This window comes from Dendrobates tinctorius, unplaced genomic scaffold, assembly GCF_039654945.1.
Source record: "Dendrobates tinctorius isolate UK_male_01 unplaced genomic scaffold, ASM3965494v1 ptg000020l, whole genome shotgun sequence".
NCBI classification, from domain to species: Eukaryota; Metazoa; Chordata; class Amphibia; order Anura; family Dendrobatidae; genus Dendrobates; species Dendrobates tinctorius.
Window position 1 is genome coordinate 2,267,709 of NW_027361688.1, and position 15,738 is coordinate 2,283,446.

General features: G+C 45.7%; 2 protein-coding genes across 3 annotated transcripts in view; one reads left to right on the top strand and one right to left on the bottom strand.

The window, feature by feature from the left end:
* Positions 1-15,738, bottom strand: part of RASSF8 (Ras association domain family member 8) — a 95,542-nt gene that overhangs the window by 77,808 nt on the left and 1,996 nt on the right. The window lies entirely within an intron of this gene.
* The window catches only part of LMNTD1 (lamin tail domain containing 1), a 59,389-nt gene that overhangs the window by 5,674 nt on the left and 37,977 nt on the right, over positions 1-15,738 (top strand). For both annotated transcript variants that reach the window (XM_073567443.1, XM_073567444.1), the window contains exons 3-4: positions 2,991-3,154; positions 4,365-4,553. In XM_073567443.1, coding sequence (XP_073423544.1) covers positions 2,991-3,154; positions 4,365-4,553 — 353 coding nt within the window. The remainder of the gene's footprint in view (positions 1-2,990; positions 3,155-4,364; positions 4,554-15,738) is intronic.

Here is a 15,738-nt window from a genome sequence, read left to right on the forward strand (position 1 = left end):
GTAATTATCACCGCTGTCATTAAGACGTCGCAGCAGATGACAAGTAATTGTGGCTCTTTGTTCGCAGAGGGAATTAAGGAAGATTTGGGAGGATTAGTGTTTTGCATTGAACACGTGTTTTAGATCTCTGAGTGCGTGTGTCCTGGGGTGCGGGGTAGACCAGTGATCGCTGCTGCGCCACTAAGTAGTCATCATGTATAAATCCGCCATACGTGAAAATAACAAAATTATTACAAGTGGCGCTGATCAATAATTCAGAAGTAATCCCTGACTCACCTGCCAAATAGTATACTAATAATTACCTGTTATTTTACTCCTCTCCCAGAGTGTAATTATCTGCTATAATACTGCCCTCTATGTACAATAATAGAACTACTATAATACTACTCCTATGTACAAGTATATAACTACTATAATACTGCTCCTATGTACAAGAATATAACTACTATAATACTGCCCCTATATACAAGAATATAACTACTATAATACTGCCCCCTATGTACAAGAATATAACTACTATAATACTGCCCCTATGTACAAGAATATAACTACTACAATACTGCCCCTATGTAAAAGAATATAACTACTATAATACTGCCCCCTATGTACAAGAATATAACTACCATAATACTGCTTCCTGTGTACAAGAATATCACTAATATAATACGGCTCCTATGTACAAGAATATAACTACTATAATACTGCCCCTATGTACAACAATATAACCATTATAATACTGCCCCCTATGTAGAAGAATATAACTACTGTAATATTGCCCCTATGTACAAGAATATAACTACTATAATACTGCCCCCTATGTACAAGACTATAACTACTATAATACTGCCCCCTATGTACAAGACTATAACTACTATAATACTGCCCCCTATGTACAAAAATATAACTACTATAACACTGCTTCTATGTACAAGAATATAACTACTATAACACTGCTCCTATGTACAAGAATATAACTACTATAATACTGCCCCTATATACTAGAATATAACTACTATAATACTGCCCACTATGTACAAGAATATAACTACTATAATACTGCCCCTATGTACAAGAATATAACTACTATAATATTGCTCCTATGTACAAGAATATAACTACTATAATACTGCCCCTATGTACAACAATATAACCATTATAATACTGCCCCCTATGTAGAAGAATATAACTACTATAATACTGCTCCTATGTACAAGAATATAACTACTATAATACTGCCCCTATGTACTAGAATATAACTACTATAATACTGCCCCCTATGTACAAGAATTTCACTATATAATACTGTCCCCTATGTACAAAAATATAACTACTATAATACTGCCCCCTATGTACAAGAATTTCACTATATAATACTGTACCCTATGTACAAAAATATAACTACTATAATACTGCCCCTATATACTAGAATATAACTACTATAATACTGCCCACTATGTACAAGAATATAACTATTATAATACTGCTCCTATGTACAAGAATATAACTACTATAATACTGCCCCTATGTACAAGAATATAACTACTATAATACTGTCCCTATGTACAAGAATATAACTACGATAATATTGCTCCTATGTACAAGAATATAACTACTATAATACTGCCCCTATGTACAACAATATAACCACTATAATACTGCCCCCTATGTAGAAGAATATAACTACTATAATTCTGCCCCCTATGTACAAGAATATAACTACTATAATACTGCTCCTATGTACAAGAATATAACTACTATTATACTGCCCCTATGTACTAGAATATAACTACTATAATACTGCCCCCTATGTACAAGAATTTCACTATATAATACTGTCCCCTATGTACAAAAATATAACTACTATAATAGTGCTCCCTATGTACAAGAATATAACTACTATAATACTGCCCACTATGTACAAGAATATAACTACTATAATACTGCTCCTATGTACAAGAATATAACTACTATAATACTGCCCCCTATGTACAAGAATATAACTACTATAATACTTCCCCTATGTACAAGAATATAACTACTATAATACTGCCCCTATGTACAAGAATATAACTACTATAATACTGCTCCTATGTACAAGAATATAACTACTATAATACTGCTCCTATGTACAACAATATAACTACTATAATACTGCCCCCTATGTACAAGAATTTCACTATATAATACTGTCCCCTATGTACAAAAATATAACTACTATAATACTGCTCCCTATGTACAAGAATATAACTACTATAATACTGCCCACTATGTACAAGAATATAACTACTATAATACTGCTCCTATGTACAAGAATATAACTACTATAATACTGCTCCTATGTACAAGAATATAACTACTATTATACTGCCCCTATGTACTAGAATATAACTACTATAATACTGCCCCCTATGTACAAGAATTTCACTATATAATACTGTCCCCTATGTACAAAAATATAACTACTATAATACTGCCCACTATGTACAAGAATATAACTTCTATAATACTGCTCCTATGTACAAGAATATAACTACTATAATACTGCTCCTTTGCACAAGAATATAACTACTATAATACTGTCCCCTAAGAATAGGAATATAACTGCTTTAATACTGCAGGCACAATGTATTTCTGTAAACCTTGGGTGACCTGGTGACTGTTGCTCGGTAGCTCCCCAATCCTGTGCAGTGATGCACACAGACACCAGTTGGCGGTGATTTTGGTGCACATAGTAGCGATACATATGAGATTGTGTAAATGAGTAATAGCCGCTCTCCAATAATGGAATAGAAATTATAGACTTCTAGGGATAGAAACAAAACCCCACATGAGCTGTTGTAGGTGAGTAACGGCCGCCGCGCTCTCCCGGATGCGTGTTATATTAGCGATAAAGCTTTGTTATTATGATTTTTCTTATTTCGGAGCATCTTCCTCCAGTAAGGGCTGTAAATGGTGCCGGTAATAATGGGGCGATTATCCCCTGTACACAGGATGATGCCACTGCCTCAGTCCAACATCTCCAGAATGAAGTCATTACCATCCGGAATAAGTACGAGCAGGAGATCGGAAACCTGCGTGAAAAAGTGGCACAGAACTACAGGGCGCAGGATGGCAACGGCTTTACCGCAGCTCTACTATCTGATTACCAGAGCAGGTATTTATGCTGCCAAAAGTCTTATATACAACCTATAATGTCGATATAATCTAAACTGGTCCGAAATTCTGTTCTAATTCCTTTCCTGTGACATCTCTAAACCAATCAGATCTGCAGTCACCACTAGGGGGAGCTCCCTGTATACAGAGATACATGATAAGATCAAGTCTGCAGCCACCACTAGGGGGAGCTCCCTGTATACAGAGAGACATGATAAGATTCTATCTGCAGCCACCACTAGGGGGAGCTCCCTGTATACACAGATACATGATAAGATCCTGCTTGCAGACACCACTAGGGGGAGCTACCTGTATACAGAGATACATGATAAGATCCTGTCTGCAGCCACCACTAGGGGGAGCTCCCTGTATACAGAGATACATGATAAGATCCTGTCTGCAGCCACCACTAGGGGGAGCTCCCTGTATACAGAGATACATGATAAGATCCTGTCTGCAGCCACCACTAGGGGGAGCTCCCTGTATACAGAGATACATGATAAGATCCTGTCTGCAGTCACCACTAGGGGGAGCTTCCTGTATACAGAGATACATGATAAGATCTGGCTCCCTGTATACAGAGACACATTATAAGATCCTGTCTGCAGCCACCACTAGGGAGAGCTCCCTGTATACAGAGATACATGATAAGATCCTGTCTGCAGCCACCACTAGAGGGAGCTCCCTGTATACAGAGATACATGATAAGATCCTGTCTGCAGCCACCACTAGGGGGAGCTTCCTGTATACAGAGATACATGATAAGATCTGGCTCCCTGTATACAGAGACACATTATAAGATCCTGTCTGCAGCCACCACTAGGGGGAGCTCCCTGTATACAGAGATACATAAGATCCTGTCTGCAGCCACCACTAGAGGGAGCTCCCTGTATACAGAGATACATGATAAGATCCTGTCTGCAGCCACCACTAGGGGGAGTTCCCTGTATACAGAGATACATGATAAGATCTTGTCTGCAGCCACCACTAGGGGGAGCTCCCTGTATACAGAGATACATGATAAGATCCTGTCTGCAGCCACCACTAGGGGGAGTTCCCTATATACAGAGACACATGATAAGATCCTGTCTGCAGCCACCACTAGGGGGAGCTCCCTATAATGTCCCTTTTATAGGAATGTTATAAGTGCCCCTCTTGAATGTGTTTCCCAATATTCCTGATGATGTCACAGATCGTTATTGATAATCTAGAATTTGGGAAATGAACAAAGACGTCCTGAAAAAAGATGAAGACCTCCGAGAGATACAACTACTTGTGGCAAAGAAGGAATCAGATATCCAGGAATTAAAAGGTTCCGCAATATCCCCATCTATACAGCTGGAGATGGCCAAACAAGAGCTGGGGGAGCTGCAGAGGAGCATTGTGATGGCTCAGACAAAGTAAGTGCCCCCTTCCCTGCATTATTCACTAAGATGATAGAAACCTTGTACAAAATACTCAAACATCACCTTATCCAGCAATCAGCTGTGATCACAAGAGGATCAGTGCACAGCTCTCCCGGAGGAGAGTCGTGGTATTACATGGTGACAATTCAAAGCAAGATCATTTCAATACAAGCTGTGAAATCAGTGCATAAATTCAGAAATATCCATAGCACCTCTGGTCAGCTGGTATAACCTGGGTATCTCCTGTATATAATTATATATGTACAGCCGGTATAACCTGGGCATCTCCTGTATATAATTATATATGTACAGCTGGTATAACCTGGGTATCTCCTGTATATAATTATATATGTACAGCCGGTATAACCTGGGCATCTCCTGTATATAATTATATATGTACAGCTGGTATAACCTGGGCATCTCCTGTATATAATTATATATGTGCAGCCGGTGTAACCTGGGCATCTCCTGTATATAATTATATGTGTATAACCTGGGCATCTCCTGTATATAATTATGTATGTACAGCTGGTATAACCTGGGCATCTCCTGTATATAATTATATATGTGCAGCCTGTATAACCTGGGCATCTCCTGTATATAATTATATATGTGCAGCCGGTGTAACCTGGGCATCTCCTGTATATAATTATATATGTACAGCCGGTATAACCTGGGCATCTCCTGTATATAATTATATATGTACAGCCGGTATAACCTGGGCATCTCCTGTATATAATTATATGTGCACAGCTGGTATAACCTGGGCATCTCCTGTATATAATTATATGTGTACAGCTGGTATAACCTGGGCTTCTCCTGTATATAATTATATATGTACAGCCGGTATAACCTGGGCATCTCCTGTATATAATTATATATGTACAGCCGGTATAACCTGGGCATCTCCTGTATATAATTATATATGCACAGCCGGTATAACCTGGGCATCTCCTGTATATAATTATATATGTACAGCCGGTATAACCTGGGCATCTCCTGTATATAATTATATATGTACAGCCGGTATAACCTGGGCATCTCCTGTATATAATTATATATATACAGCTGGTATAACCTGAGCATCTCCTGTATATAATTATATATAAACAGCTGGTATAACCTGGGCATCTCCTGTATATAATTATATATGTACAGCTGGTATAACCTGGGCATCTCCTGTATATAATTATATATGTACAGCTGGTATAACCTGGGCATCTCCTGTATATAATTATATAAGTACAGCCGGTATAACCTGGGCATCTCCTGGATATAATTATATATCTACAGCTGGTATAACCTGGGCATCTCCTGTATATAATTTATAATTATATATGTACAGCTGGTATAACCTGGGCATCTCCTGTATATAATTATATAAGTACAGCCGGTATAACCTGGGCATCTCCTGGATATAATTATATATGTACAGCTGGTATAACCTGGGTATTTCCTGTGTATAATTATATACAGTTAGGTCCATATATATTTGGACTGAGACAACATTTTTCTAATTTTGGTTTTAGACATTACCACAATGAGTTTTAAACAAAACAATTCAGATGCAGTTGAAGGTCAGACTTTCAGCTTTCATTTGAGAGTATCCACATTAAAATTGGATGAAGGGTTTAGGAGTTTCAGCTCCTTAACATGTGCCACCCTGTTTTTAAAGGGACCAAAAGTAATTGGACAATTGACTCCAAGGCTATTTCATGGACAGGTGTGGGCAATCCCTTCATAATGTCATTCTAAAAGCAGATAAAAGGCCTGGAGTTGATTTGAGGTGTGGTGCTTGGATTTGGAAGGTTTTGCTGTAAAGGAAACATGCGGTCAAGGAGCTCTCCATGCAGGTGAAACAAGCCATCCTTAAGCTGCAAGAACAGAAAAAACCCATCCGAGAAATTGCTACAACATTAGGAGTGGCAAAATATACAGTTTGGTACATCCTGAGAAAGAAAGAAAGCACTGGTGATCTCATCAATGCAAAAAGACCTGGGCGCCCCCGGAAGACAACAGTGGTGGATGATCGCAGAATAATCTCCATGGTGAAGAGAAACCCCTTCACAACAGCCAACCAAGTGACCAACACTCTCCAGAAGGCAGGTGTATCAATATCCAAATCTACCATAAAGAGAAGACTGCATGAAAGTAAATACAGAGGGTTCACTGCACGGTGCAAGACACTCATAAGCATCAAGAATCAAAAGGCTAGACTGGACTTTGCTAAATAACATCTAAAAAAGCCAGCACAGTTCTGGAAGAACATTCTTTGGACAGATGAAACCAAGATCAACCTCTACCAGAATGATGGAAAGAGAAAAGTATGGCGAAGGCGTGGTACAGCTCATGATCCAAAGCATACCACATCATCTGTAAAACACGGCGGAGGCAGTGTGATGGCTTGGGCATGCATGGCTGCCAGTGGCACTGGGTCACTAGTGTTTATTGATGATGTGACACAGGACAGAAGCAGCCGAATGAATTCTGAGGGATTCAGAGCCATACTGTGTGCTCAGATCCAGCCAAATGCAGCCAAACTGATTGGTCGTCGTTTCATACTACAGATGGACAATGACCCAAAACATAAAGCCAAAGCAACCCAGGAGCTTATTAAAGCAAAAGATGTGGAATATTCTTGAATGGCCACGTCAGTCACCTGATCGCAACCCAATTGAGCATGCATTTCACTTGTTTAAGACGAAACTTCAGACAGAAAGGCCCACAAACAAACAGCAACTGAAAACCACCGCAGTGAAGGCCTGGCAGAGCATCAAAAAGGAGGAAACACAGCGTCTGGTGATGTCCATGAGTTCAAGACTTCAGGCAGTCATTGCCAACAAAGGGTTTTTAACCAAGTACTAGAAATGAACATTGTATTTACAATTATTTAATCTGTCCAATTACTTTTAGTCCCTTTAAAAACAGGGTGGCACATGTTAAGGAGCTGAAACTCCTAAACCCTTCACCCAATGTTAATGTGGATACCCTCAAATGAAAGCTGAAAGTCTGAACTTCAACTGCATCTGAATTGTTTTGTTTAAAATTCATTGTTGTAATGTCTAGAACCAAAATTAGAAAAATGTTGTCTCTGTCCAAATATATATGGACCTAACTGTATGTACAGCTGGTATAACCTGGGGATCTCCTGTATATAATTATATATTTACAGCTGGCAGGGCCAGCTCCAGGTTTTTGAGGGCCTCGGGCGAAACAGTCTCAGTGGGCCCCCTCCTTTAACACATACCACGATTCATGCCATGTGACATACGTGGTGCTGGCCAAAAACGGACTTGTCTCTGCATATAATCCACATGGACACTCGCTCTGTGGCAAAACACGTTCATGTGAAGGAGGCTATTGATTAATAGTGTACGTATGAAAGAAAGAACAGAGAGAGAGAAAGAAAGAAAGAACAGAGAGAAAAGAAAGAGAATGAAAGAAGGGAAAGAAAAAACAGAGAAAGAAAACAGAAGAACAGAGAGAGAAAGAAAGAACAGAGAAAGAAAAAAGATTAGAGAGAGAAAGAGAAGGAAAAGAACAGAGAGAAAGGGAAAGAAAGAGGGGAAAGAAAGAACAGAGAAAGAAAAAAGAAAAAAAAGAAAGAACAAGAACAGAGAGAAAGAAAGAAATAGGGGGAAAAAGAACAGAGAAGGAGAGAGAAAGAAAGAGGGGAAAGAAAGAAAGAACGGAGAAAGAAAGAACAGAGCGAGAAACAATGAACAGAGAGAGAGAAAGAAAGAGAAAAGAAAGAACAGAGAGATAAAGAAAGAAAGAGGGGAAAGAAAGAGAACAGAGAGAGAGCAAAAGAAAGAACAGAGAGAGAGAGAGAGAGAGAAATATTCTATAAAGATACATAGCAGCCCGGTTCCATTGTAGTGCCCACCTGAGCCTCATGGTGCAGGACATATGATCCGCTCTCATGGCCGGCATCCCCGATTCCAAGGCAATCCTGCTGTCCGTGCTGTCAGAGGAGGACATGGTGATGATCTGAAGCATTCCCTGAAGTGCCTCCATGGTTCCGTCACAATCTCCCCTCCCGAAATTACCTAATTTCTGGTCAGCTTCCAGCACGTCACTTCCGGTGGAACGTCACGTGCGAGTTTTAAAGTGCTCCTTGGGGTTCCCTGTGTACTCCTGTGTCCGCGGGAAACATGGATTTTTGTGACAACTCACCGTAAAATCCTTTTCTCCAAGACGCTCATTGGGGGACACAGATACTGTGGGTGTATGAATCTGCCACTAGGAGGCTGACACTAAGTGAAAAATAGAGGTTAGCTCCTCCTCCGCCATATACACCCTCACCCCTATTGCGGGCGGAAATCAGTTTGGTGCCAAAGCAGTAGGAGGACAACAAAATCAGCCTTAATACAGGTACAACATGTCCAAAGCACCACCCTTATATCAAATTAGTAAATGCATATAAATTTAAACAAAACAAGAGCCAACTGGCGAATAGGGTGGGTGCTGTGTCCCCCAATGAGCGTCTCGGAGAAAAGGATTTTACGGTGAGTTATCACAAAAATCCATGTTTCTCCTTCGCCTCATTGGGGGACACAGATACTGTGGGACATCCTAAAGCAGTCCCTGTGTGGGAGATTGACTCACCGATCCAAGCTACATGCATCTCTTGTTTAAAGGTGCGCCACCGCTGCTTGGATAATCCTTCTGCCCAGGCTCGCATCCGCCGAGGCCTGAGCATGGATATTATAATGTTTGGCAAATGTGTGCAGGCTGGACCAGGTTGCTGCCTTGCAAACCTGTTCCGTCGAAGCCTGGTGCCAAAGCGCCCAAGAGGCGCCCACTGCCCGAGTAGAGTGCGCTCTGATCCCTACTGGAATCGGCGTGCCTTTAATGCGGTAGGACTCCTGAATAGTCAAACCAATCCATCTGGCTATGGTCGACTTTGAGGCAGCGAGTCCCTTCCTGCGCCCTTCAGGGAGCACGAACAGCGTGTCCGTCTGACGAAAGGGTGCCGTCCTCGACACGTACCTCCGGAGGGCTCTTACCAGGTCTAACGTGTGAAGAGCCTTTTCCAAACGGTGCACCGGTGCTGGACAAAATGAAGGCAAGACAACATCTTCATTAATGTGAAAAGAGGACTCGACTTTCGGCAGAAAAGGAGGGGCTGGTCTGAGCACCACCTTATCCTTATGGAAAGTGAGGAACGGGGCTTGGCAGGATAGGGCTGCCAGTTCTGAAACCCGCCTGATAGAAATGATGGCCACTAGGAACACCACTTTCCAGGAAAGGTACCTCAAGGAGATATCCTGAAGTGGTTCAAATGGAGCTTTCTGCAGAACACTTAGGACCAGGTTAAGGTCCCAAGCGTCCATAGGCGCCTTATAGGGAGGTACCAAGTGGGAGACTCCCTGGATGAAAGTCTTCACCTGCAGATTGGTAGCAATTCTGCGCTGGAACAGGACGGATAATGCCGATATTTGTCTCCTGAAGGAACTTGGGGCTAAGCCCGAGTCTAGGCCCGACTGGAGAAAGGCCAAGATGTTGGGGATTGAGAATCTCAGCGGAGAAACACCGCGGTGTTATGATTGAGTCACCGAGGAGGAAAAAAAAACCACAAGCTCAGCCCAGAAAATCAGAGAGGTTGGAAACTAGCGGATTGCAGACCCCTAATCCTATCACACAACTAGCAGTAGCCGTGTTCCTATGGTGATCCTAGACACCTCGTCACAGCCGGAGATCTACATAAGCCTAAAGAGAGAAAAGGGAAAACTGACTGCCCCAGAGCAGACCCCAAAGCAACAGGCAGCCCCCATCATATAATGATGGTGAAGCAAGATGAAAACACTAACACAGATAGAAAGATAGGTTGAGCAAACGATGGGGTCCAAGCTAACTAAAAAGGACAGGACAGAAAAGCTGCTGTCTGCAATCCGAGAAAACCCTGCTAAAAATATTACCAACACAACTGATAAGAAAAAAAGACCCTGAAGTCACTAGACTTCAAACCCTATATCAGCACTCAGAATATTCTGAAAGCAGAGCAAACGAGAACACTGATCAAGGAAAAAGAATCCAGCACACCCCCAGTCGGGGATGGCTGAACTCAGAAAACAAGGAAAACAAAACCAAAACTAATAAGTTCAATAGCAGAGCAAAAACTTATCTTTGGGAAGCAGGAATCAGACTGGTCTCCAAGAATCCAGCAGAGAAATCACCAGCTACTCAGAAGGGCGTCGGCTGCCTTATATCCAGTCTGAAGTTCCCGTTACCCAGTCACAATCCACCTGATCAGGTGTTTGGTTTCTTTCATCCAAATCAGCCTCACTACCTTCCTTCACCAGAAGAGGGAGATCCTCGGACACAAAAGGTGAATGAACAGATGAGCTCACAATACTGCAGCCTCGACCCCAAGCAAAGAACACCTTCCAGGTGTGGTGGTAAATTCGTGCTGAAGCAGGCTTCCGGGCGCTAATCATTGTAGCGACCACCTTGCTCCCGAACCCTGCCTGGGTTAGAATCCAAGATTCAACGGCCATGCCATCAAACACAGGGCCCCTGAGTTCGGGTGGCAAATCGGCCCTTGAGAAAGTAGATCTGGGCACTCTGGCAGGCGCCAAGGATCGTCGGCGAGCAGCTGCATTAGATCTGTGTACCACGCTCGACGGGGCCAGTCTGGGGCCAGCAGAATCGCCGGAACCCCTTCCGTCTTGATCTTCTTGATGACTCTCGGGAGTAGTGGCAGCGGGGGAAATAGATATGGGAGGCGAAACTGGTTCCATGGCAGAACCAACGCATCCACAGCGATTGCCTGCAGGTCCCTGGCTTGACCGACATATGTGGGCACCTTGGCGTTCACTCTGGGCGCCAACAGGTCCACATCCGGGGTTCCCCACAGCTGACAAATCTGCTGAAAAACTTTGGGATGTAGAGACCACTCTCCGGATGCAAGACCCTGCTGGCTGAGAAAGTCTGCCGCCCAATTTTCCACGCCCGGGATGTGGACAGCCGAAATTACCGAGTGGTTTCCTTCGGCCCACTTAAGAACGTGCCCCACCTCGCGCATGGTTGCTCTGCTGCGGGTGCCCCCTTGATGATTTATGTAAGCCACCACCGTGGCGTTGTCCGATTGAATCCGGACGGGGCGACCTGCTAGAAAGTGATGAAACTTCTGCAGAGCCAGCCGAATTGCTCGTATCTCCAATAAGTTGATCGGGAGGCGTGCCTCCTGTGGCGACCACCGTTCCTGGGTTGTATGGTGGCGAAACACCGCTCCCCAGCCGAGGAGACTGGCGTCGGTTGTCATTACCAGCAAATGATCTGGGGGGAAAGGTTTCCCCTGGGCCAGAGAGGAACTGGTTATCCACCATCCGAGCGACTGCCTGACTTGAGAGGACAGTCAGCACCGCCGACCAAGCGTGAAACTATTCTTGTCCCAGGCTGACAAGAGGGCACGCTGCAGGGGGCGAAGATGGAACTGGGCAAATGGTATCGCTTTCATTGCTGCCACCATTTTCCCTAGAATCCTCATCCCGGATCGGATAGTATGAGGGACTGGCTGGCGAAGTGTTTGGGCTCCCTGCCGGAGAGCTAGCGCCTTTTCCTGAGGGAGAATTACCAACCCTCGGCAAGTGTCGAAGATCATTCCTAGGCAGGAGATCCTCTGATCTGGCACAAGGGATGACTTCTTCACATTGACCAACCAACCTAAGTGGGCAATAGTATCTAGCGTGATTTTGACATTTTCCTTGCATGCTCATATTGACGGGACCTTGACCAAGAAGCCGTCCAGATAAGGCAAGACGACTATGCCTCGAGAATGTAGTATGGCCATGACAACTGCCATAACCTTTGTGAACACTCTGGGAGCTGTGGCTAGCCCGAAGGGTAGCGCTACAAACTGAAAATGTTGATCGCTGATGGCGAAGCGTAGAAACCTCTGATGAGGAGGAAAAATGGGAATATGCAGATATGCGTCCTGGATGTCTATTGAGGCCAAGTATTCTCCCTGCTCCGTGGCCGATATGACTGACCGGAGAGACTCCATCCGGAAATGTCTGATCCTGATGAATTTGTTCAGAAGCTTCAGGTCCAAAACAGGCCTGACTGACCCGTCCTTTTTGGGAACCGCAAAAAGGTTGGAATAGAACCCCTGAGCCCTTTCGTGTTCCGGCACTGGAACAATGACTCCGTTGTGCTGGAGTGATTTGATGGCTCCCAATCGAGCCCTTGCCTGGGAATCCACCCTGGGAAGCCGGGAAAGAAAAAACCGTCTTGGAGGGTATCTGACAAATTCTATTTTGTAACCTGAGGCCACCAATTCCTTTACCCATGCGTCGTGAGCGACATTGACCCAGACGTGGTGAAACCAGAGTAGGCGGCCACCCACCTTGCTGGTGTCGTCTGGTAAAGGCCTCGAGTCATTTGGCCTACGATCTTTGGGATCTGGATCCCCTTGATCTGGGCTGCTGAGTATGCATTCTCCCCAATGGGTTTGCTCAAAATGAGACCTGCCGCTCCCTATCCCGTTTGGGGCGGCCTGAGGTGGCGCAATTGGTCCTTGTTGTCCACCCGGGGCTGCGAAAGGCCCGAAAACGTGCCTGAAGCGGGTGACGAAAAAACGCTTTGACCTTTTGTTGAGGGAGACACCTGCTCTTCCCTCCTGTGGAGTCGGAGATAATTTGATCCAACTTCTCCCCAAATAGGCGGCTGCACTGATAAGGCAGGGAAGCCAAGGACTTCTTAGAAGTAGAATCGGCTCGCCATGTCCTTAACCATAGGGCTCTTCTGATAGAAATTGCATTAGCGGCAGCAAGTGCCGAGCAATTGGCCGCATCCAAAGACGCATTGATTACATAGTCTCCGGCCATCGCCATCTGACCTGCGACCTCCGAAATCTCTGCAGGTAGATCCTGCTCCTGTGTGACCTTGTTTAATGTTTCTAACCATAATATCATAGCCTTGGCTACCCAAGTTGCTGCGAACGAGGTAGCGAGTGTTGACCCTGATGCCTCATATACTGAGCGAGCTAAGCTCTTTAAAAGGCGATCCGTGGGCTCCTTAATCGAGGAAACACTAGGGACAGATAGCAGGGTCTTAGTGGCTAGGCGCGAAACCGGAGGATCCACCATCGGGGATTCCATCCATTTTTTACAGAGGTCCGACGCAAATGGATACCTTGCTTCCAGTGCCTTTTGACCCGAGAAACGCCTGTCTGGACGTTCTCTGTGCCGCTACACTATGTCCTCAAACTCCGGATGAGAGGAAAAAATTCTGTGCGGGCGCTTCACTCGCTTAAATGCTACTTTATGCCCCATAGCCGCTGCGGGATCATCCTCAATCCCAAGGTTCTGATTGACGGCTTCTATGAGGCTGTCCACTGTTTCACGTGACCCTGGAGTGTCCAGGTGAAGAGGCTTGTTTGAGTCGCAATCTGAGGTCTGATCGCTATCAACCACTGGTGACGTGGAGCGAGAAGCAGAGCTTACGGATGTCAAGGCACCGGATGGACTGGGCAACACCGTGTGGATTCGTTTCCTCCGGGTCTGCCTGGAGTGAGAGCGGCCCCTGCAGGCCGGAGGCTCTTGTGAGGTGGAGGTTCCCTCTAAGGCCGGCGAGCCATTGTCCCTGCCCCTATCTGGGGCTTGAAGGGACTCTATTGCTCTCGTAAGCGACACCATGGACTGTGACAATGATAGGGCCCACTCCGGGGGGGATTCGACACATTGGTCACAGTCGCAGGGGCTCCTGGGCGCGTTCGGAGTCGCAGGCTTCGCATAATCGCTTGCTCTGCGCCCGCGGAAACGTAGCCCAAGAGATACATGCAGCGTAAAAGAACGTGTGCGTCTTTGCTTTTTCGGACATGCTGTATCTGTCCGCTTCTGGGGAGGGGGGAGGAGGTAGCACCTCAGTTCCCCTATAGCGTGGCCTCTCGGGCAGCACTTACCCCAGTCCTGCGCCCCCCCCCCCCCCCGTCCTGGACGCTTCCACCTTCAAATCGCGCGCCACCAGCTATGGAATGAGTCACCAGCATGTAAAACCGCTCTAGGGGCGGAACTTCCGTTCTGCGGCCTAGCCGCACTCCGAAGCCGGGGCCTAAATTTCTTCGCCGCCGCCCAGTTCGGGGCGGGCCGCCGGAAATGACGCGCAGCCCAGAGGCAGGACTTCCAGTCACGGCCTAGCTCCGGCTAAAGCCGCAGCCTCAATTTTTCCCCTACCCGACCGGGGGAGGGGGCGCGGTTCCATGGTGCTGACAAAACATGGCGCTTCTAACCGGCGCGGCACCGCCTGACGGATCCAGCCACTCTTGCCTTGCATGGCCGGTGGCTTCCACCGGCTGGGAGCTACAGCCCTCAGATCTTTGCAGGAGCCCTCCCAGACCCTCTCCTCACCGTTGATCCTCTTCAGCCTGAGCGCAGGTATGTGAGGGGGGCCTCGATAAAAAATAGGATGGTGCAGGCACCCTAGCTCCATCTAACCCCTTCAGGGGGTGAGGAGAGGGACCGTCCGCCACCTTGCAGCACCGCAGTCTAAGCATTGGTGAAGCAGTGGTGGCCGCACGGACTAGTCTTGTGCCTCTGTACAGCCCATGGTTTCAATACCTAGGGGTGGTCAGGGCTAAGTCCGGCATTGTGTCCCACGACGCGGGAGAGGATACATGGAGGGACACTCGCACGTGCTCGCCCGTTGTTGATTTGGGGAAATCGGACCCTTTCAATAGGATCTGTTGCCCCTGTCTCATCTTCATGGGAAAAAGACGAAAAAAGTCTGGAGAAAAACCAAACGTGTGTGCCTCCAGGGACACTAAGCAAAAAACTGATTTCCGTCCGCAATAGGGGCGAGGGTGTATATGGCGGAAGAGGAGCTAACCTCTTTTTTTTACTTAGTGTCAGCCTCCTAGCGGCAGAAGCATACACCCACAGTATCTGTGTCCCCCAATGAGGCGAAGGAGAAAAGTAAGCTCCCGGCTGGGGCAATCTCTCTCTCAAAATCGGGACTGTCCCGCTGGCTCTGGGACGGTTGGGAGGTATGAATGCTCCCCACCATACACCTCGTACACGCACGGCTCCGCTTTGTATGCGTCGTACACACACAGCTCCGCTCCGTACACCTTGTACACACGCGGCTTCCCTCCGTACACCTCATACACATGCGGCTCCGCACACCTCGTACACACAAGGCTCCACTCCGTACAGCTCCTACACACACTGATTCTCCA